The sequence below is a fragment of the Osmia lignaria genome, chromosome 15, assembly GCF_051020975.1.
Source record: "Osmia lignaria lignaria isolate PbOS001 chromosome 15, iyOsmLign1, whole genome shotgun sequence".
Classification (NCBI taxonomy): Eukaryota; Metazoa; Arthropoda; class Insecta; order Hymenoptera; family Megachilidae; genus Osmia; species Osmia lignaria.
In genome coordinates this window covers 10,315,817-10,338,346 of record NC_135046.1, presented here as the reverse complement: position 1 = coordinate 10,338,346, position 22,530 = coordinate 10,315,817, and the positions used below count along the sequence as shown (strand labels likewise).

Here is a 22,530-nt window from a genome sequence, read left to right as displayed (position 1 = left end):
TCATTGTAAGGGACATGGGGAAATTACCTTATATGGGCAGCGGCATGCAAGCGACCGCATACAGACGTCGCGCGTCGTTCCGTGCGCATGCTGCATGATTTGCGTGCGCACGCCGCGCAATGTAGTTGACAGTTTCAAAACACCCCGAAACGTGACAGCACAATGTTGAATCAACAATAATTTCAACTCTATCGGTAAAAATTCAAAAGTCACAAATACAGAATCATTGATAATCTTTGATATCGCAAAATTTTAATCCTTATATGTACTCGAATAATGTACTTACAGGAGTAAACTTGGTCGAACAAATATAACATAGAAGTAGATTTATATCCATATATGTATATTATTGTAATACTGTTGTCAATTACACAGTTTTAAAACATAATTCATACATTTCAAGATTATTCTTAGTACAATTAATCTTATATTATTGCTGTAATTTTTAATGTACAATGTAATTAAATAAGCTATTTTATGAGTACATTGTAAATGAAAAAATATTGAAGTTTATATACTACCTTTAAAGATCGTTATACCTTAATACATGCTAGGAATAGTAAAAATATATTAAAGCATATTTTTTAATGTATTTTGTTTAATATAAAAATCGAGTGTTATAAATAATGTTTCTCAGTTCAGTTCCTAGAAATATCTCTTGTTCACTTTTTCAAATAAGTAAACTATAGTCACACAAATAAGAATATGAATTTCTCTACAATTTTTTAATAATATACTGTTTAGATACATATATATACAATTTTGGCAAATTTATGGATAACTGCAAATACATGTTTCACTCCAATAATGGGATAATAATCATTTCTACTCAGAGTTACAGGTGTTATAGTTTACCAATTTACATAAATATTTCTGATTTTTATGAAGTATTCTGAATAAGCTACTACATCTTGGATAAATAAAATTTTATATTAAAATTATATACTTCTAGGCAAATATTTATTTATTTTTATAAACATTATTTTACTTTCTAAACGAATTAATATTTCACTGTTAATTTAAATGAAATTAACTTTATATAAATATAAAAACTGCATATTTCTTAGTACAAAATATCAAATTTTATTTACTCAAGATATGATTATGGGCTATAAGAAGAATTAACCTCGTGAACAAATTGAAGATGCAGTTAATATCTAAATTCGAATAGATATTAACACCAATTATATTACCATGATACAATTGTTAAGTATTTACTCTACTTAATAGATCGGAGATAACAATAATTATTGGATACTAAGCTAAAAAGAAGTATATATTTAAAAATATTTTTATCGTTATTTCATGTCTTATACGTATATATATAATCACATAAAATGATGTAATATATACATATAAGAATGTACCAACTTAAATTATTCGAACTATTTAGAGAATATGTACAAATTTTTATAGTAAAACATGTTTTGAAGCTTCTGTAGCCAAATTATATTGGCGGCAATATGCAGCATGTGTAACATTATTAGAACACTGCAAAGAATTAAAAAATACCTATAAGTATGATAATCTTCATTATGTTCTCATATAAAGCAATTAACTATCGTAAATATAACTTATAAAAACGTATAGTTTTTATATATATTTTTTTTGTCATGAGGTGGTCGCTTACTAATATTTATTTAAACATACAGAACACGAAAAGTTATAATAATACACGCAAAATCATGATTAATGTATTTATGATCAATAACTATTTTCATGATTGAAATTACTAATTCGATATTAAAGGATGATAAAAAGTCATATTATTGAAAGAGGAGATGAATTCAGTTACGAAGCTCTTAAATAATCCAAATTGTAATACTTTTTCCTGTTTAAGTACTGCTAGACAGCGTTTCTTAAAAACACAAATGTTTTAATAAACGTTGAAACTGTATTCTTTCGTAAAGAATACAATAATTATGACATTGTAACTAGAATTATATGGTAGGAACCACCTATATCCTTTCTAAAAGAAGGAGTCATTATTTATAATAACAAAAAAAAAAATTAACGTTATATGAGAACTATACATAAGCTAGTTTCTCAGTCAACTGTTACAAGATTTCACTCTTATCTTTACAATTAATCAAATCACAAAGAACGGATTTTCTTTTTTCTAGAGTTAACAAACGTTAGATGAGTCCCCGCTTCTTTTTATAATCTTCTAAATTCAAGGACCGTCGAGGTCCTGTATCTTTAATATTACTAATAGGTTTCGGTAATACACTAACGGGATTGTCTGAAAGAAAAAAAAAAATACATGGCACACATGTTTCATTTCTGCAAAATATGTTATGAAAATATATTTCATCGATAACTTACTTGGAATTGGAACTTCCAAATCTATTGTGATATCAAAATCATGAGCATTAAATAAATCTTCAGTACTTTGCTTCTTCTTTGTTTCCTGACCATTCTCTTTCTCATTATTTACTGCTATCGTTTCAGTTTGTTGAGGACTTGCTTTGTCATTTACCGGAACAGCAGACGATACATCTTCATCTTCAGGCTTATAAACCATTCTTGGTTTTGTACTTCGCCTTGTAAATGGGTCGTCTACTTTTTTACCTTTATTAGCTTTTACTTCCTCCTGTTACGTAAAGAATAGATTAATTTCATAAAATTAATACGTTTCAATTTTCTTATACTTAACAGAGTAAGATAGTTAATTACCATGATTGCCTTTTCTGCTTCTTCAACATTCTTTTTCCGATTACGATCGTTAATATAAGATATACTAGATATTGTTGCCGTGCGCATTTTATCGAGCTCAGAAGCACGTTCTTCGAGTTCACTTAATTCTTGATTAAGCCGAGTGGCAGTTTCGTCATCTCCTCTGCAATTAGCTGCATCTCTTTCTCGCATAAGCTGTGCCTTCTTCATCGCATAATTATATGGAGTTTGCTTAAATCTTTCCTTTTCTCTTACTATTTTTTCTATATCTTCCTCTTTGAATTCGTAAACTAAAGCTTCTTTAATGTCTTTCAATTTTTGTTCAACTTCTTCAAACGTGGGCATTGATATTCCTTGCAGAGCGCAAGTTTCTTTCCATTTGAAAAATTCAGATTCGGTAAATTCTTGATTGGATACAAATTCTAATCTAAACACGCGTTCTTGTGCCCCGTGCCTTAGTTTCAAACCTTTATTCGTTCTTGTACCACCAAGTTGGTAAATTTTGCCAGTTTCACAGACACCGCTAATTTCAGCTACTCTGTACACTGGTTTCCCATTGTTATTACCAATACCAATTCTAACAAAGCAGCCTTGTACTACTCTATCGAAGAATGGAAGATGTACAAATCTTTCCATTTTATGACGAGATAATCTAATTTTATTGAGATCTTCCTTTGTACTAACGTATACTGGTTTCTTCGGTTTTGCTTTATTACTGGTGACAGACCTGTAAAATAATACATCCGATTATTACGTAACGATGTTATTCGTGTCAAACAAATATCTTTAATGAGATAATAAAAAATACTGACTTTTTGTCAGTGTCGGAATCAGTATCCCTACTGTCACTCGAAGACGATCTACGATGAGATGCCGGCTTAGCAGTTTCTTCATCTTCCGCACTATCTGATGAACCACTGTCATCAGAATAAATATCAGATGCTTTAAGCTTTGTTTTATTTGCACCTCCTTTGTGATCGTCTTCTAATTCTTCTTCTTCAATATCCTTTGACTGTTGTTGCTGTTGCTCTATCCTCTGTTTCTCTTTCTCTTCTACAAGAAAAGAAGAAGATAAAATAATTACAAAATCAATTTTTCTTAGAATAAATATTGTATTCGAATTATTCACCACATTACCTCTTTCTTTCTTCTCTTCTCGTCTCGCTTTTAGAAGAGACATTGCATGGAATTTTTTATCTTGCTTTTCTTCTATCGTCTTTTTACGATCTTTACTTCGTTCTTTAGGATCCGGTGCTCTATCGAGTTTCCTTTCTTCAACACCCTTTTCTTTCTTTCTTGACTCTTTTTGTTTTTTCAGTTCCTGTTTCTTGGCCATTCTTAATTTTTTCTCAATCTCAAATCTTGTTTTCATAATTTCACGTTGTTCGATTCGTTTAAAAATCTCTTGTTCGCGTTCTTTTTCAGTCATTTGAGCAAGTCTTGCCTGATCCTCAGCATCTCCCATTAATTTGTCATCATATCCATCATTAAATTCTTCTTGGCTAGAGTCAGACACACTAGCATCTGAATCTGAAACCTCACCTGTAAATATAAAATTACTTTATAGCTTTATGATATCTTTAATACTTTAATATTTTGAAAAATTAAAATAAGTAATTACCTTCTTCTGGTTCAGAGACCTTTTCAGGTTCTTTTTCGCTAGCACTTTCTTCACTACTAGACTTTGTCATCTTACGTTTATTTCTCTTAGTGGGTACTTTCTTCTTTTTATTTTTACCAGCTTTTGCACCCCAATCATCATCAGAATCTGATGTATCTGAATCATGTTTATTATCTTTTTTAGTGGTTCCAGTCTCTTCATTAGATTGAGAATCATCTTGGGCTTTGCCTTTCTTCTTTTTAGCAAGTGATAATAAATCCTAATTGAAGTTCACAGATACATGATTAAACTTCAATCATTTTATACATGTATTATATTAAACAAATTCATAAAATGTATAATACAGAAAATACAACTACTAAAAAGTAAATTTCAAGTAATTGAAGTAAATGTTTTAAATAGAAAATTCTGTGGGTCTATCATTTGAAATTTAACAGGTTATGTGAAATAATCTTCATTCATACATCTTCTATATATGATTTAGATGTATTGGAATTTATTCAACTTGAATAAAATTACTACAGAAATCTGTCTATTTACTTTTGAAATATAAAAAATTAATCAAAAGTATAAAGTGGAAGTAACATAACATGAGATTTTTATGTAAGGTTATATCATTTACATTATCCAAATCCGTGCCACTTTCCGACGCACTGCCACTACTATCAGAATCTATAAGAGCCTGATTCTTTCTCTTTGGCATCGTCACGTAAATTTATTAACGGAGATCGTGAAAATTGCACGCCCTCCTAACAAAGATAAACCTAACGTCATGCAAGATACAATAAACTAGGAAGACCGCGTAGAACCGAAAACGTTAAACACTAATACCAACAGTGGTATTACAATACCCCACTCGTTCCAGCAACCTAAGTTTTGCGGTTGAACCACTAATCGTGTGGTTTATTTTATATAATTATTACACATTCTTGTATGAAAAGTGTAACATATGTTGTCCTAAAGTATCTAATTACTATTTCATTATTAATACACAATGCTCAATCCTTTTGTTTCTAGTAATATTTTATTTCGCGCATTGGTAGCTTTGAATGTTGACACTTTTTGCCGTCAATGGCGTATATTAGACGCACCTGTGTCGATGTGTCAGAAAATTTTATACTATATTGGATTGTATATGACGTTACCTTCAAAAAGTGAGATGTAATTATAGGAGTGGCATTTACGAATTAATTGTAATAGATAGTAGTGTTGTAGATAACGTGACCATTCTAATTACGGATGTTTAAAATTGGAATATTTAGTGGCTGTGAATATGGAAGTAGAAATGAATACATCAAAAGGGGTTGACACTCAACTTTCGACAAGCAATTCGGCGGAATTTAATAACAGCATTCGAAAAGACACTGAAAGCATCGAGAATGTTGAAAATTCGTTGTCATCCCTTAAAAATGTAACGATTGATAGCGAGAAACACGATGATACTACTATATACGCACAACTGGAAGATTCAGAAATTTATGTAAAAGATCTGGAAGATAATCGAATATCAACGAACGAAGAGGAAAAAGTATGTACTGAAAGTGAAGAAAAAGAATTCTCAGAGGATGGGAAAATTTTAAAAAACGATTGCAAGACTGAACAATTAAGAACAATGTCAGAAAATTCAACTGATGGATTCGTGTCCCAACCTCCATTAGCTTTTACAATTGATTTTGGGAATAAGGAAGTTGATGCAACCAAATATCAAAATTTATTTGAAAGATATAATGCTAGACATAAACGAAATTTATCTACATCCAAGGTTGGTTTTGTGGCCTTACATGAAAACATTAAATGAAGATAGAAAGATATTGTCTACATAATGGCATGGTAACAGTATAAATAGTGAATTAAAACTGCATAACTAATATTGAAATTAAATTTTTAGGTAGAAATAAATACAAAAAAACCTGGTACTTTGGGTTCTTCAAATTTAATGCAAAAACAAAAAGTTTCTAGTACACATTCAGAAGGTTATTTTAGTAGCGAGGATGATACAAAACGAAAAACAGATCAACTGTCAGAGAAATTGAAGCAGCTGGGTAATTTTATTATCTTTTAATTACAATTAAATCCCAAGAAATTTGGTTTTTATTAAATCACTAATAATTGATGAAAAGAATTACGTTGGTAGCATGATATATATCATTAATTATACAGTTAATTGTTGCTAAAAAATTAATTTAATGGTTCAGTAACATTTTGTTAATAAGGCACCTGTGAGCATTAGTATAATATAATAATTGTTTATAATGAATGTATATTTACCATACAATTTTTTAAATAATATTTGTTTTTTTATAATTATTGAAGACCAGTTCCTTTTGAAGAGAAAATTGTATGTAAAAGAAGACTATATATGTAATGTATGAGTCATGATGAAATCATCTTTACTAAGCTTTTTAATATTCTTCACAAGTATCTTTGATATGTTCACAGTATGTAGGCCGGCAACCTTAATGATTTTAGTATCACATATAAATTGGTATTAAAACTTAATGCTGAATTAGATTGAATACATATTACTTATTTCCTACTTGTTAACATTAGCATTAACATTATTATAACAGGATATTTATAGTTTATTACGAAATTTTATATGTATAAAATGTTATTTTTAGGTTCAAAATCATCTAATGTTTCTAAAAAATCTGAATGCACTGTAAAAACATCAAATTTTCAAAACAAACAAGATACAATGTCTAGATCTTTTGAGCAATCAAGGCAAAATAAGTTTTCCAATAAAAATCTCTCTTTAGAACTTGGCAATGTAGACAAAATAAATGTCACACCCCATTGGTTACCACAAAAATCTGCAACAATAAATGATTTAAGTCGAATTCAATTAAATAATTATGATGATGATACTGAAAAATTATATACAAAAAATATTGATGCTGCAGATGACTATGAACATTCATCTGATGTCTCAGAAAAAGTTTCTAATATCAATTATGTTAAACGTAAAAGCGTTAATACAAAGGAACATAATTTGTCCAGTGTTAGTTATACAATGGAAGTAAATCCAGATGATCCAAATGAAACAGATATAGATGTTTTTAATGTTAGTAATATTGATGGAGGATCAGATGGTGCTGTTAGCGAAGCAGGAACATATACAATTCACAAGGATTACACTGATGAAGAAAAAGCAAGAATGGATATTGACAAAGTATTTAGCGTTGGTGTTTTAACTGCAGAAGAAAGAAATGAAGCATGTATTCATAGCTTTAAGGTAAACTAATGTTGCATTAATTATTTACCGATTATCTATGAATTCTTTAAAATGTGTTTCTTTTAAAGATGTGTGTTTCAAGAGATAATAGTACATGGATATCAGAATGGGCGACTCAAGTAGCAGAACATAATTCTCTTCCACCTGCAATTGATGGATCAACTAGTTGCACTCCTCCGTTAAGTCCTTCCAAGATACCGTCTCCTATTCATAGTACATCTCAAAGACTGGCTCGTAGTCGCTATGTACGAAGTATTTCATATCTGTGGTACTATGTATAATATCAGTAATTATATATATGTAATGATGAACATTTTTAGGAACAGAAAGATGGTAATTTAAATTCAGAATCGTATCTCAGAATAAGGGAAAGAATTGGTTTAATTTCGAACCAAAGTACACTTATTGATTCTGGCGGAGAATCAGATGACGATACCAGTAATAGTTATAATACACCGCCACAAAGTTCCCAACAAACACCGGTGCACGGTGCTTTGATAAGAAGAGGAAGTTTGTCTGAATCTCTTTTTAGAAGAATTAACACCAGTGAAGCTAGGAAAAGTATTCGCAAATATTTAAATTTGAACAAATCAAAGACTGAAAATACAGCCACTGAATTAAGTAGTCCGTCCAAAGATTTTACTTCCCTTCATTTAGGAAGACGAAGTAGTTCCTTGGACAGGTAAAAAACAATTTTTATGCACAAAAATATAATTTAAGTGTAACGATTGTAAATTATGTACGAACGTTATTTTTTATAATATAGGAGAGAATGTACATCTAATGCAACAGAATGTAATACGTCCAAAAAGAGCGGTGTGAAGTATTACCAAGATGATGAAATTAAATACCCAAATAGTCCCGTTTTGAGTCGTCTAAGACCGTCTACGCCAAAATTAACTAATAGTCCAATTGTTGCACGTAAAACAATCACGCAAATAGTTAATTCGCCAGTATTAGAAAGAACTAAACATTTAGCAAAATCTTCCCCTCAGGCTAAAAATATTGGGTATTTCACTTGTGTTGAAAACAGGTACGTATATAGAATAAAAATTACAAATATTTTGTTTACTATAATACTAAAAGTCTTTTTCTTTGAAGTCCATATATGTTAAGGAAATCTAATAGTACTGCAAGTTACCAAGAAGGAAACGTTGGCTTTAATAATAAGGAAATGTTAATAAAAACTGACAGTGTTCTTCAAAATAGTCCAATTCTTCAACGTAATTTAAGTATCCAAAGATCTTGCAGCAACGCAAATATTAGAAATGTAAAATCACAAAGCCAATCATCTCGTCGTAGTAGTTTCAACAGCAGTGATATTGATAAAACATCTTCGGGAGGAGTATACGTTGCTGCTTCTGATAGCAGCAGCGAGGCCGGTGAACAACAGGCAAAATCTTCATTAGCTTCAGTATCCTCTGGAATTAAATTAAACCGAGCTTTTAGTATCAGAAGAGCTAGGTATTTAAATAATATGGCATCTGTACTAAATGAAATATTGCATATTTCAAATTACGTTTTGTAATGTACAGATTAAACTGTGAATCTGATACTACACCAAATACTACACCAGAAGAAAGGCGTAGAAGAGCACAAAGTGAAGTTAAATCAACAGCTATAAATAAGCAACAAAATTATCATAGAAGTCGTGCGAATAATGTGAATCCGCATACTAAAGAATCTTTAAAAAAATCAGAAATTACAAAACCTAGAGCTGTATCTATATCAAGAACTGATAGTACTAGACTGAGTATGAGAGTGCCAAAATCGACGCATGTAAATATTTGATATTTATGAATTATATTTTTTTAAATATTTTCTATTACTTTTTCTTTTTCTAAATATGAGAAATAACTTCAGTAATTTTCAATATTTTATAGCATACTTCCGGCATACAACGTCCTAATCAAAAAGCAACTAAGGATCAGAAATCTGGTAGAAGTAATTCAACATTAACTTCAAAAGAAGTAGAATTCCAAAATTGGAAAAGAAGAAAGAGTTATGACCCGATGAAAGCAGCTGCCGAAGGTAGAAAGAAATTAATAGATAATTCAAAGAAGCATCACAGCACAGAAGACAGTTCAGGAAAGTGAGTATATATTTTCCAGGTGGTGATGAACTTCGATTTTTAATTTAATGATTTTTAGCCACGATAGTTCCGTATTAAGATCGGCAAGTTTCCATGGAACTGGCGGTGCTCTTTCATTAACCAATGAATGGTCCGACAACGAATTAAATATTGCTCAAGATGACCATCACATACCTCCACCGTGTAGTCCACAGTTGGTAGGTGTATTTCTGATGAAATAAAATTTACTTTTATTGAAGATAATTGTTAATGAATTTTTAATACACAGGAAAGCGACAGTGACTTAGAAACATCGTATTACTTACAAACAACACAAAATGTAGTATCAGCTATGTCAGCTCGTATAACAGTTTGTCGTTCACCTTTAATAGATTCAGATAATGAAAGCGATGAGGATACTAGTCATAGCTTACATAAAAATGTATCAAAAGCATTACACGAGCATACTGATACAGAAAGTAGTGATGATCGTCAGCCTAATGTACACAGTGTTGCCCCAAACACTAAATATAACAGAGCATTTAGGTAAAAATTAACATTTAATTAATCGATACTATTAATTAACACATGCATTCTAAGAATTCATTTATAGTTTACGCAGAGCACGATTAGACTTACAACCTACTAAATTGCCTACAAATGTAAATAAAAATAAATCAGTCACACATGATACTCGAGAAAAATCTGAGCCTGTAACAACCATTAGCAGAACTGATTCTGGACGTTTCAGCATGCGATCAAGTAGACCAAATTCAGTATGTATATTTTTTCATATAAATTTGTTTATTGCAGTGTAAATTGTTTGTGAACATTTCTCGTTACAGGGATCTAAGATAAAACCAAAACCAAAATTTATAGCGCCTAATGCAAAAGAGGTAGAAATGCAAAATTGGAAACGTCGTAAAAGTTATGATCCCATGAAAGCAGCAATGGAAGGGAGAAAAAAGGCAGGCTTAGCAAAGAAAAATGCAAATGCCAATCTTTCCCCAAGGTTAGCACATGTTCTTATCTATTAATTTAAAAAAATTATACGAAAGAATTTTTTATCCGGTTAATATAAAAAGTATTTCACTATGTTGGTAGGACCGATAGCGATCGATAATCTAATGATAGAGACCATCGATACAAGCAAGTGGTACGAAAAAGACTTGTTTGATTTTGCGATAAACATTTTTTTAAGAGGTGTATTATAAAATGTAACTTTTATTACTTTTTATAGCCTCTTGAAGAAATCGTATTGCAATAATGCTGCTTTTTGATTTTAGTTTTTATATTAATCCATTGCTAATGCACTATTAATCTATGAATACTATGGATGTTTCATATGATGTAAAAAGTACATTATCCTTCTATGCGTACATAAAATTTTTATCTTTTGCATAAAAAATGTATCTAAAATCCATATTATTCAATTGTTATTACATAGCAAAATTTATAATTATGCTTTAGTGAAGCAAATTATGAAAATGATTATTTATTTTTATTAAAATGATGTTACTTATAAATTAAATAATTAGAAATTAAATCAACATACAAACTTGAGTGTGTGGATTAAAAACGTCAGGCTAGTTTCGTTGTGGCTTATTAATGTGGTACAGCTAGATTAATTTCTTATTTTTTGATTTGTTTCATTTGCATGATCTGAGAAAGAACCAAGCATATTAAAACATTTTTATCTGCACAGTTTTTGAATATCTATTTCAGAACTTATAATTGCTAAAATATTTAAACAAAGAGATAGAAAGTTTACAGATACTATTGTAAATATTGAAAAATTAACTGAATTTTTTACAGAAACTTCCGTTATACAGGAACAGAGCACCAGCATGTTAACATGTTATATACAATAATGTGTTTAACTGGTTCTTTCTTCATACATGTAGTTTAAGAAGAATATCTGTTGCTTTGTTTTTAGTAATGTTGCAAGATCTCGCAGTTTCCATGGCTCATCTGGATTTGGAGTTAGCGATTGGAGTGAAGAGGAGCTGGCTATATCTGCAGATGAAACTACAGTTTATTAAAGGGTCAAGTTATCGGTAATATTGTATAAACGAATCTAATACAAGAATTTTGATTACAACAATTAATGTATATAAAAGATAAGAAAATAATTCTTACAGAATTGCTCCATGAATAGTTCTATACACTTAGATTTAAATTAAATGCAGAAGAATGTTAACAAAAAGTCTTTTCTATATTAAAAGATTCTATTTTTTGCAACTTTTAATAGTAAGAAGCTATAGATATGACTGTCAATATTGTTCTAAGTTAAAATATCACTGTTTATGATTGAATATTCTTATATTTTAGCTTTTTCTGTCACAGTGTAAATTATCTGTTGTTTATATGTTGTTTAGCATCGAATACTACGTGCATAGAAAAAGAAGGAAATGTTAGAATCTTCTGAGAACTAATGGTAAGAGGAAAGTAATCGTTATATTCTTAGGGCCTAAAAATATTGAATATTAAGTATACAAAGTTATGTATGTACATAATTGGTTTGATTGTGATTGGACCAATTATATAATAACAGAGGTATATCAATATTTCTGCATCTTAATTTTCATTATGTGATTGTTGTCCACTATAATATTTTTCAGAAAAATTTCAAAAAATAATTTTTGACTGTATTACATGCTCTCTAGTTTGATCAAAATTGTTAGTTTTTAATAAATACAGAGTTATTGTCCAAGTATGAACTAAGAAAAATTACCATGTATTAATATATACAAGCTGTTTGTGTTTCAAGATAAGCGTTAACATATACGAAAAAAATGCTATTTGCTCTTGCAATGTGCAATAAATTAATATAATTATTTTTTATGTTCAATAATTTAATAATCAATGTGATCATAATATGCTTTAAGATGCTAGTATGTATTAAAGTAATATTTTATTATTGTCCAATTTAATTATACATCTTTCCATTAATTATGTAAATATTAGGATACCATTTAAATTAATTATTCAAAGAGATCTGTATTGTATACCCGTGTAATGAGATTAATGCAATTTTAAGCATTAATCTGTACAATAATAGTATCATGATATTGAGCTCATTAATGTATAATGATAATATTATCTAAGATAATATTGTAAAGAATTTAATGCGCATTTGTTCAGAAACTTATATTGCTTGATTATGCAATTTGTTGGTATATTATAAATTTATCAACCATTTCAAATTCTATGACATTCAGATAAATTAGCGCTTATGTTTGTTCTGGTTATAGTTAATTGTATTTTTTACTGTATGATTTTTTAAAATTTTGTTTTATTAACAAGCTTATTAAATTATTGATAAAATTGTTTGTTAAATGCTTTGAAAAATATCTAGTTTTCTGAAATATATAATTGCATATCACTGACAAAAGTTATGCAGTGAAAAATATACATACAATTCATACAAGAAAGAAAAATATTCAATAAAATGTAATGTTGATCAACACTATTAAAAGTTCAGTTTTAAGGAAATTTTGTTACTAATAATTGTATGTTTTGCACTTCTTTAGTATTGCTATCATCATTGCCAGAATGCACTTGTACATATCTCATTTTAATAATTTGAGATGCTGATTGTATAGTTTAATTTAATTTTCAAAAACCCCACCTATCTGTTCTATTGTTAAATACATACATTAAGTAATGTAATTTAGTTTTACATGACTTATATTTTTGCTCTTAGATTGAAGATGTTAAACTTCTTTTAGGTCTGAATAATTCTTCCATAAGTGGTGCAAAACGACTTATATAATAAGGCAATATGTTTGTACATTAAAAAAGTTTTTAATGTCATACTACAGGCATCTATGACTATAAATGCTATGTATCATTACAGCTTGTTTAGACATGAATATTCATTTCATGTTCTTCTTTTAAATAAAAGTGGGCTTCCATTGTGAAGATCATTGTAATTTCAAAATTATTATTTTTTCTATAAAGTTAATAAGTATTTAATTTTCTACATATACAGATTTTACATTTAACTTGCAATATAAGAACATAAAAATTAATAATAGTTAATATTTCAATTCATAAAATATATTATCATATTTGAAGAGATAAAATAGATGGAACATCGATCGGTAACTCGTTGAGTAGTTTGCGCCGAATGCATTTCAAAAACAGCACGTGAAATGTTGGCGTGAATGTCCTTTATTGTATGCTTTACATTAGATTTTATAGATATTGTGATATTAAGAGCCAACGAATTGAACAATTAAAAAACGAAAATGAAGATACCTTATAAGGTACATTATTTATAAGAGCTATAAGTATTATTATCTTAATATAACCTTAAAGATTTAAATGCAGTATAATGTGATTGACGCAACTATTATATTTTTCAGGCAAATATAGATGATTTTGTAAATAATTCTAATGATCAGTCATTAGAAAATGCTTATAGTTCTAATGATGAAATTGATCAAGATACAGATCAAGAAAATGAAAGAGGAGATACAGAAGAAGAAGAAGAAATGGAAATGAAAGAAGTAGATCCCCAAAATTTTCTTGCAACATCTGATAATAAAAGAAGAAAAATCACAGATGATTTTACAGATACTGTATCAAAGAAAAAACCAAAATTAGACAAAGATTTATATAAAGCACCAACTGTTGAAGAATTAAATCAGCTCAGGGAAACAGAGAATTTATTTCATTCTAATTTATTCAGATTACAGATAGAAGAAATGTTAAATGAAGTTAGAATCAAAGACAAATATAAACGTTTATTTGATGTTTGGTTTGAAAAATTTGAGAAAACTGTACAATCAATAGAAGAAACAAAAGAATATCAAGTATGTGCTTTAATTTCTTTAAAAGTTTAATGATTAGTATAAGATGGTATTCTAATCTATGTGTTCAGTTTTCAGATCCGGAATTACAAGAAATGTTAGATGTGCATATACCTATGCCCAATGTACCAGAAGACACAAAAGGCACATTCAAATTTCTTAAACCATCTGACATTACTGTTATAGGATCTTATGTTATTGATGCTGCAATTAGTCCAAATATCACTATAGATTTAACAGTCCAAATGCCTTCTAAAATGTTTCAAAAACAGGATTATCAGAATTATAGATATCTAAAAAAGAAAGCAATATACTTGGCATGCATAGCATCTAACATTACTTCTGATATTGCTGAGCACAAAAAGTTTATAGGAGATAATTTAAGGCCAATTTTAAAACTAGTTCCAACTGGGAAATTAGGTACAAAAATCACTGTACTGGTACATATATCAGCACAAGAAGGAAGTTTTAAATTAAATAGATTTTTACCAGAAAAAAACAGTATTAGACCTGGATGGTTTTTTAACAATAGCAATGGTATGTTTTAAATGTGTTATATTTGTTTATATAATTATATTACTTAAATACATATTATTATAGATACAGAAGATTTACCACCAACACCACATTACAATTCCATAGTTCTTCATGATTTAACAATGAGAATAAATTCTGAAGACATGAAAATGATCAAAGAATATCCAAACTTAAGAGATGGTATTATTTTGTTGAAAGTATGGTTGACTCAACGTGAATTGACAAAAGGTTTTGAAGCCTTTGATGGATATATTGTTACAATGTTCGTTTTATACTTATTATCGATTAAAAAGTTGAATACATTTATGAGCAGTTATCAAATAGTTAGGAATGTATGGAATTATTTAGTGCAAGTTAATTTACATGAAACTGGAATAACAATGAGCCAAGATGAAGACAGTAAAACGAGAGTGTTAAATTATCAAAAATATTATGAATGTGTATTCTTAGACAGTACTGGTTACCATAATATTACAGCTCATGTATCTACAGCTACTTATAAATGGATACAGAGGGAAGCTGAATTTTGCTTAAATCATCTAGACAGTGCACATGCTGATAGTTTTCAAGCACTTTTCATGAGAAAAGTACCATTCTATAGAGCATTTGATCATCTTATCTGGTAATTAATTTTGAACGTTATAATATATATATGCAACTTTATAAAAGAACAATGTTTAAAAAATATGCAGGTTTAAAAATACTCAAGCAATAAGAAAAATGGTAAATGCTAATTCAGAAGAGAATGATAAATTAAATTATGGTCCCAATTACCGAGCTCAAGCAATAAAAATTGTATGTAACATGTTAAAAGAAGGATTAAAAAATAGAGTATACCACATTTGTATATTACCGAATGAAATTTCGGAATGGGAATGCACAGTGAACAATGACAATGACATTGGACAAATTTTTATTGGATTAGAATTAAATCGCGAATTTTGTTTCAATATTGTTGAAAAAGGACCTGAAGCAAATTTACCAGAAGTGAGTAAACTGTTTTAACGTAAGAAAATCATCATAATTTTATTTTCTATAATGAATATCATATTTTAGGCAAATGAATTTAGAAAATTCTGGGGTGATAAATCAGAATTGCGTCGATTCCAAGATGGATCTATTCGTGAAGCAGTAGTTTGGTCAAAAGGCAAAACATTATCTGGAAAAAGACTGATCTGTAAAAAGATTGTAATTTTTCTATTAACCAAAAAATTACGATTTTTTAGAAATCATTTCATTTATATAGCAGATGAAATGGAAGAATTATTAAAATTGCGAAAGGTAATGATAGAAATTTCTGTACAATTTTTTATTTGAATAAATAAAAAAAGGTATTGTGTAATGTTTAGGTCAAAATAACACATTTTGCTTATGGGACGGGAGAGGAAGCTGCATTAAAGGCGATAAACACACTTAATGGTCTTGAAAAAGAATTGATGTCTCTTACAGACATTCCTTTAGCCATACATGGAGTTCAAGGAGCCAGTGCAGTTTTTCGATACACGGATGTATTTCCACCACTGTCGACAACTTACCGACCCAATAAACGACTTATTAAGACAAGACAAAATTGTTTAATATTAGCAAACGGAATAACTGCACTTCCTAAATATGTTTGTCCACTTGAAGTAAGCCTGCAGTTATCAACTAGTGGAAAGTGGCCAGATGAGTTAGAAGCTTTCAGAAAAACAAAAGCTGCTTTTCATATACAAATTGCAGAATGCCTTAGAAAACAATATAACTTAGTAACAAATGCAAATTTATCTCACGTCGACGTATATAAGGTTATTACATGCAGCTGTTTAAAACAGAATACGTTTAATTGATTAAATTTGCACAATTAATAATAAATGTATCATTTCAGGATGGATTTGCATTTCGGTTAAGAGTAGCACATCAGAAAGAAATTGGTTGCTTAAAGCAACAAGTAACTGAGGATGGAGTTATACAGTACAAAGATAATGATGAATCAATTGAATTGGAAAATAAATTATTTGAATTACCAAAGTTGACTAGTGCCTTACATGGGTAAGAATAATTTTCATAAAAAATTTCTATTTATTTATTTACGCATTTATATACAACATAGAGAATTAAAATGATACTATTTACATGGTAGATTGCATGTCCAACAACCATCTTTCGGAGCGACTTGTTGTTTAACAAAACGCTGGCTTTCTGCTCAATTATTGGATCATTCTCATATACCAGATGTAGTAGTTGAATTACTTGTAGCTTCAATGTACTTAACTCCTGCGCCGTATGTGCCTCCTCAGATGCCTCAAGTAGCATTTTTGAGGCTATTAGAAATTTTTGCAAGGGGCCATTGGAATACAGATCCTGTTATCGTTAATTTCAATAACGAAATGAGTAGTAAGTATTTAAATAATATCACAAATTATTATTTTTATTCTTCATAACGTGGTGCGTAATTATAGAAGAAGAAATAATAGCGGTAGAAACGCTTTTTGGATCATCTCGTGTTTCTCTACCACCCCTGTTTATATCAACCCCTTATGACCATCAAAGGTCGTTATGGACTAGAAAAGTACCAACTACTTTGATCTTGAACCGCATTACCACATTGGCAAGACAATCTTTGAAATTGTTTGAGGAGAACTTTTTCACAAAAGCTCTGTTGGATTACAAGCCTTTATTCAGGCCACCGCTCACAGAATATGATTGTCTAATACATTTAAAACCAGTTATGGTTTCGAGGAGAGTGCAAGCAATTGATCTTGATGAAGGACACCCACTTGTTGAGTGGCATCCTTACAAAAAGCACTCAAAACAAAAAATACCGGTTGTTGATTTCGATCCTGTACAGTATTTCCTAAGAGAACTTAGGGTAAATTTTAATAATTTTACGTATAACAATTTTTTATGCAATTCTATGACTATAATTGATCATTAAATGTTTTTATTTTTAGGATGGGTACGATGAATTTGCTTTGTTCTTTTATGACACATACGGTGGTATAACAATAGGAGTATTGTTCAAACCTTCAGTGTTAGGAGTTAAAGAATTTAAGGTATCAAATATCACTGGTCGAAAATGTAACGACGATGGTCAATTAGTTTTAAATATTTCGTCAATAATTCAAGACTTTTACATTCTCGGAGGAGATCTGATTCAATCGATTGATGTTCGATCAAAAAGGTTTTCCTTAACCTGAATAATAAAGGAATTGTAATATAAATCTATAAACATTAAGTTCTGTAAAATATAAAGAATCCGTATCAGCTATTAATTTCAGTTATACATCATAAAATGAATTTTTTATACTATAATTTTATAGTTAAAATTACGGATTAATTTGCCTTGAGATCACGATTACGAATAAATAAAGGGTAACTAAACAAGTACAATATATTTATTTTAATAAATATACATACACAGATAAAAAAGATGGTAGAGTGTTCTTCAGTCCCATATCGTAATAAAATATAACTTTTACCAAAATAATTTTTGTCAATGAGTTAATATCAACGTATTTTATAACCTGCTATATATAAAAAAATATTATAACAACTACTTCATCATTAACGATCTTATTTCTGCATTTAGTTTCATAATAACTGTATCATCAATTGTATAGCTTCCGGTCTTTAAAAGGGAATTACGTTCTTCGAGTAATGCCTGCAGTCTTTTATCACATTCTTCCGATTTTTTAAACGTACTTTTATTGCTATTCTGTAAAATTTTTGAATCTACAGAGGCCGGCGTAAATACTTGGCAGTATACGTCGCTGTCAGTAAAAGATGGTTTAGGTTTAATCACATCAATTTCTTTTTGAATTTCATTCAATAAAATCTGGTCATTTGTCAAGGCATTTGTATCAGTACACAATATCTCTTCTAGACTATATAAAAGTGTAATGCGTTATTATAATTTTACTTATTACTGCGTTGTATGCAGAAATTAAATACTTACTCCAAGTTTTGCAATTCTTCTTTACTATTTTTTATCTGAACTTGTCTAGCTTCTTGATATTCTCTTCTCATACAATGCATTTCACGAACTGCCTTTGCCCATTGTTCTTTGAAGAAATATTTACTTTCTTGTGCATTTTGTAATTTTTCTTCGAGTATTTTTAACTCTTGTAACAAATTTGCTGTTTGATCCTGCGTTAAAGAACCTTTTTGATAAGATTCTAATTCTTCTAATTGTTTTGTTAGAAGCAATTGTAATCTTTCATTCTCAGCACTTAATTGTTCAACTTCCCCTTCTAGAGTCGTTTTCTTCTTCTCAAGAATATCGATCTATAAAGTATTAAAAATATACAATTCTTCAATTATTATTCAAATTACATTCTCTTACGAACCTTTAATGTAAGTTCTTTTAGCATCGCAAAATGTGATTCGTTAAGTTGACGTATTTTTGTTTCATATCTCCATTGTAAATCTTCATTTGTTTTAATTAATCTTGTTTCCTTTTCAAGACTTTGTAATCTCCGCATTCTTAGGTCTTCTGTAGCTTTATTTAAACTGTTTGCTAGCATTTTACATTGTTCGACGCTGCAAGCAAGTTTTGCTTCTAAATTTTCTTTCTGTTTTTGCCACTCTTGACTCAATAAATTTAAATGACGATCTTCTTTCCTTTTCAACTAAATCATTTTAAAAAATTACCATATATCTTACACGCAATCAGATTTTCATCTATTCATTACAATTGTGTATACTTTTACCTCAACTTTAAATATTTCCATTTGTCTTTCTTTCCATGTTTCTAACTCATCAACAATTTTATATGCTAAACTATCATCTAAAATAGGTGGTCCCAAATATTCACCTAAGGTGGAAGTATAATTTATACACGTTAAAAGAGACAAAAGTAAATAGTGTGAAAGTTTTTAAAATAAAAAGCTTACTTTGTACTGATCTTTTGATCCTATAATACGGACCATGATCCTCTAAATTCAACAAAACATCTAAATTACCAACATTGTTTTGTTCCATATCATATAATGGTACATCACATAAGTGTTCAGCCTAAAAAATTGATTGAATCTCAGTAAGCCTATACAACTGCAAGATATTTTTTTTTACATCATATTACCTTATTTTGAGAAAATAATTGTTTTATATCAACAATACTTTGACATACACATGTCTTAGAATTTCCTTCTTTTTTATATATACTAATCTTTGGTGGGAAAGACAGTAATAACTGTTTGATTTCATCTATCGCTGAGATAAAATGTAACTTGCAACCTACATCTTGCAATTTTATTTTTTCTCCTAATGAAAATTGCACATTTGAATGAAATGTTGATACAATTTCAGTCTTTGGATGATGGAGTCTGTTCGAAAGAATGTATGTATTTAGTTAAAAGATATTTTTTAAACGATAAAAAGCTGAATCAGTAAGTACCGAATTTCTGCATTTGTTATTGCTAATGCAGGAGATGTTAGTTTTATTGCTATTAATAAAATATTCAAACAATAACAGTGATATGCTTCTACACTTTTAGAACAATCATTGATATTAGACAGTAGTGTATCAGCTGATTGTGAAAATACAGCTTTAATTGGCTGACTTTGAATAACTTCACAGCTCAATGATTGTTTATTTAGACTGTTATATGCATTTGTGAAGTCGATCATGTGAGCTCCAACAGAATATTTTCCAAAATCACCACCAGGATTTCTATGACAATCTATTTCACTTCCATATGATTTCTAGAATAACAGTGAAGGTGAACATTCTATTCTTCATTTTTGTAACAGTATACAATAAAGAAACTTACAGTTTGTTTTAAATTAGATTTCAGTTCTTTAGCAGAATTAGAAATAATAGAATCACTAATTACAGTGTTAGGAGTTTCTGTTACATCTGTTTTACCTCCTGCATACTGCAATTTTAGCTGTAAATCAAGATATGAATTTCTATATTCTGCATCATTACTTTTATCTTTTCTATATAAGTAACATCTTTGTTGTAAAGTGCTATTACTATTTTCTGTGATTTTGAGAAATTCTTCAATATTATCAGTAGGAATCAGGGGTTTCAAATTTACTTCTGATTGACCTAAGATGTTCTCTTTATATTTCAAATATATAAACAAAAATGGTTTTTGTTGTAAATAATCTTTTAGGACTCTTAATGAACTTCTGATCCTTATTACAATTTTCTCATTAAGTGTCCAGAGCTGTCCATAATCTTTCTTAGATCTATTAAAGTAGATATCATTTTCCAATATTTTACACCAAAAATATAAATTATTATTCATATCTGCATAATAATTTGGTGGTAATAATGAATCTATATTTGTTGCAGATATAGCTGTGATATTCAACAAAAACAATTCATGACAAGTGTTTAAAGGACCCAATTGGATAAGACGCTCATCACAAAGCAAACAAGGAGTTATTTTAGGAGATTCAGGAGTTGCTTGGTGATATTCTTCACTATTTTTTAGCTGTAATTTTATACACTAAATAAGATTTTTGCAGTCATGTGCGTTAATATAAGACTTATGTATTGGTAACAAATTGTTTACCTCTAATTGAGAATTTAATGTTGTAGGTTCTTGATGATGAATACTTAAAGCCAAGAGTAATTCAGGTTTATGGACTTTAAGCTCACCTTTTAAACCTAATAGCGTATGCCAATTAGATTTCACATTAATGGTATCAGTTTTAGAAAAAACTTGTGCAGCTCTCAGATTAAGTAGAAGATACCCTAATTTTTCCTTATGATCGCTGCTTTTAATAGCAAAACATTCTAGCTTTAATGGAACTTGTCCGGATCTCATTCTATAAAATGAAGATTATGCTTTAGAAATAATTTATAACAAGTATTTTATTGTATTAACGTACTTTCGTAATCTATTTTTATCAACTTCCCAAACCAAGTCATGATTGTACTGAGGATTGGGACTTGGTTCTACAACATCAGTTTCTAAGGAATGTCCATTAAGTGTTGCAACAACTAATGTAGGTAATAAAATTTGTTCAAAACCTTTACCTAAAGTTAATAAAATAAAAGTAATTTGTTAAAATAATATTTCTAACAGGAGGTTAACAGTAACATAAAATTTACCTTCTTTTATGTTTAATATAATTCGAACATCAAAACTTATTGACGTTTCCATTATATTATAATATAATTCACAAAAATACTAAAAATAAATCCCATAAACATTTAACGAATATTAAAGAAATCAGTAAAATTCGAATTGATCTCTATGGAAACGTGGAACTTAATGTCATAACATTTCCATTTAAGATGACAGATCAGTTAAAGGAATGGTATCATTTCGCATACAAAATATTAAAAAATATATTATTTATTAAGAGAATTAACATATTCTGCGAATTTCGCAGCTACAGTTATCATTATATTCTTTCCGCTCTGTTTGAAAATTCAAATCAACGCCATAATCATAATTATGTCATCGAACAAACATAGATAGGGAATTAGTTGCGCATGGTGGCCTGGTAACAAAGTTGAATATTTATCGAGGGTCAACTTATAAATTATTCCAGCATATAATAATCCTGAAAGATTCCATACTTTCAAAAATAAATTCGAATATATATATGAAATGCATTTAAAACATTTGTAAAC

The 22,530-nt window shown here is 29.3% G+C and overlaps 4 protein-coding genes across 8 annotated transcripts; 2 read left to right on the top strand and 2 right to left on the bottom strand.

The window, feature by feature from the left end:
- Positions 1–1,065: 1,065 nt before the first annotated feature.
- Rtf1 (RNA polymerase-associated protein Rtf1) lies at positions 1,066–5,095 on the bottom strand. The gene is made up of 7 exons (XM_034340595.2): positions 4,920–5,095; positions 4,298–4,556; positions 3,814–4,218; positions 3,489–3,729; positions 2,677–3,403; positions 2,326–2,593; positions 1,066–2,242 (listed from the first exon to the last, which is right to left on the bottom strand). Exons 1-7 carry the CDS (start codon positions 4,998–5,000, stop codon positions 2,136–2,138), a joined length of 2,088 nt encoding a protein of 695 aa, XP_034196486.1. The 5' UTR covers positions 5,001–5,095; the 3' UTR covers positions 1,066–2,135.
- A 277-nt stretch (positions 5,096–5,372) lies between these two features.
- Positions 5,373–13,509, top strand: LOC117600262 (uncharacterized). 4 transcript variants are annotated; one of them, XM_076692420.1, is made up of 16 exons: positions 5,395–5,451; positions 5,560–6,059; positions 6,186–6,339; positions 6,919–7,532; positions 7,601–7,777; positions 7,853–8,214; positions 8,299–8,565; positions 8,634–8,996; positions 9,068–9,311; positions 9,416–9,624; positions 9,683–9,821; positions 9,893–10,149; positions 10,217–10,379; positions 10,449–10,615; positions 10,708–10,759; positions 11,540–13,509. In XM_076692420.1, exons 1-15 carry the CDS (start codon positions 5,397–5,399, stop codon positions 10,724–10,726), a joined length of 3,690 nt encoding a protein of 1,229 aa, XP_076548535.1. In that variant the 5' UTR covers positions 5,395–5,396; the 3' UTR covers positions 10,727–10,759; positions 11,540–13,509. The 4 variants fall into 4 exon arrangements, with proteins under 4 accessions (XP_034171310.2, XP_076548535.1, XP_076548534.1 ...); XM_034315419.2 differs by lacking the exon at positions 10,708–10,759 and having other exon boundaries at positions 5,373–5,458; XM_076692419.1 differs by lacking the exon at positions 10,708–10,759 and having other exon boundaries at positions 7,859–8,214.
- Positions 13,510–13,693: 184 nt separating this feature from the next.
- Positions 13,694–19,205, top strand: Mat89Ba (nucleolar protein 6 Mat89Ba). The gene is made up of 11 exons (XM_034315420.2): positions 13,694–13,874; positions 13,974–14,423; positions 14,492–14,957; positions 15,021–15,579; positions 15,650–15,944; positions 16,014–16,238; positions 16,307–16,741; positions 16,822–16,985; positions 17,077–17,330; positions 17,396–17,805; positions 17,888–19,205. The coding sequence occupies exons 1-11, from the start codon at positions 13,857–13,859 to the stop codon at positions 18,131–18,133; spliced, it is 3,522 nt and encodes a 1,173-aa protein (XP_034171311.2). The 5' UTR covers positions 13,694–13,856; the 3' UTR covers positions 18,134–19,205.
- On the bottom strand, positions 18,490–22,138 carry rha. 2 transcript variants are annotated; one of them, XM_034315421.2, is made up of 11 exons: positions 22,003–22,138; positions 21,780–21,927; positions 21,461–21,716; positions 20,708–21,379; positions 20,332–20,639; positions 20,017–20,260; positions 19,829–19,949; positions 19,646–19,749; positions 19,283–19,564; positions 18,892–19,220; positions 18,490–18,820 (listed from the first exon to the last, which is right to left on the bottom strand). In XM_034315421.2, exons 1-11 carry the CDS (start codon positions 22,052–22,054, stop codon positions 18,490–18,492), a joined length of 2,847 nt encoding a protein of 948 aa, XP_034171312.1. In that variant the 5' UTR covers positions 22,055–22,138. The 2 variants fall into 2 exon arrangements, with proteins under 2 accessions (XP_034171312.1, XP_034171313.1); XM_034315422.2 differs by having other exon boundaries at positions 20,708–20,824.
- Positions 22,139–22,530: the final 392 nt, after the last annotated feature.

Excerpts from the sequence above, each read along its gene's own strand:
- LOC117600262 (XM_034315418.2), top strand. The coding sequence starts at position 5,397 with ATGTGTCAGAAAATTTTATACTATATTGGATTGTATATGACGTTACCT. Across the intron at positions 5,452-5,559 it reads TATGACGTTACCTTCAAAAA|TGGCTGTGAATATGGAAGTA; the intron begins GTGAGATGTAAT and ends TGGAATATTTAG. Across the intron at positions 8,566-8,633 it reads TTCACTTGTGTTGAAAACAG|TCCATATATGTTAAGGAAAT; the intron begins GTACGTATATAG and ends TTTTCTTTGAAG.
- Rtf1 (XM_034340595.2), bottom strand. The coding sequence starts at position 5,000 with ATGCCAAAGAGAAAGAATCAGGCTCTTATAGATTCTGATAGTAGTGGC. Across the intron at positions 4,557-4,919 it reads GTGGCACGGATTTGGATAAT|GATTTATTATCACTTGCTAA; the intron begins GTAAATGATATA and ends AACTTCAATTAG. Across the intron at positions 4,219-4,297 it reads GGTCTCTGAACCAGAAGAAG|GTGAGGTTTCAGATTCAGAT; the intron begins GTAATTACTTAT and ends TTATATTTACAG.
- Mat89Ba (XM_034315420.2), top strand. Across the intron at positions 15,580-15,649 it reads GCATTTGATCATCTTATCTG|GTTTAAAAATACTCAAGCAA; the intron begins GTAATTAATTTT and ends AAAAATATGCAG. Across the intron at positions 16,742-16,821 it reads CTCACGTCGACGTATATAAG|GATGGATTTGCATTTCGGTT; the intron begins GTTATTACATGC and ends GTATCATTTCAG.
- rha (XM_034315421.2), bottom strand. The coding sequence starts at position 22,054 with ATGGAAACGTCAATAAGTTTTGATGTTCGAATTATATTAAACATAAAA. Across the intron at positions 21,380-21,460 it reads CATTAAATTCTCAATTAGAG|CTAAAAAATAGTGAAGAATA; the intron begins GTAAACAATTTG and ends ATAAAATTACAG. Across the intron at positions 18,821-18,891 it reads GAAGAATTGCAAAACTTGGA|TCTAGAAGAGATATTGTGTA; the intron begins GTAAGTATTTAA and ends ACTTTTATATAG.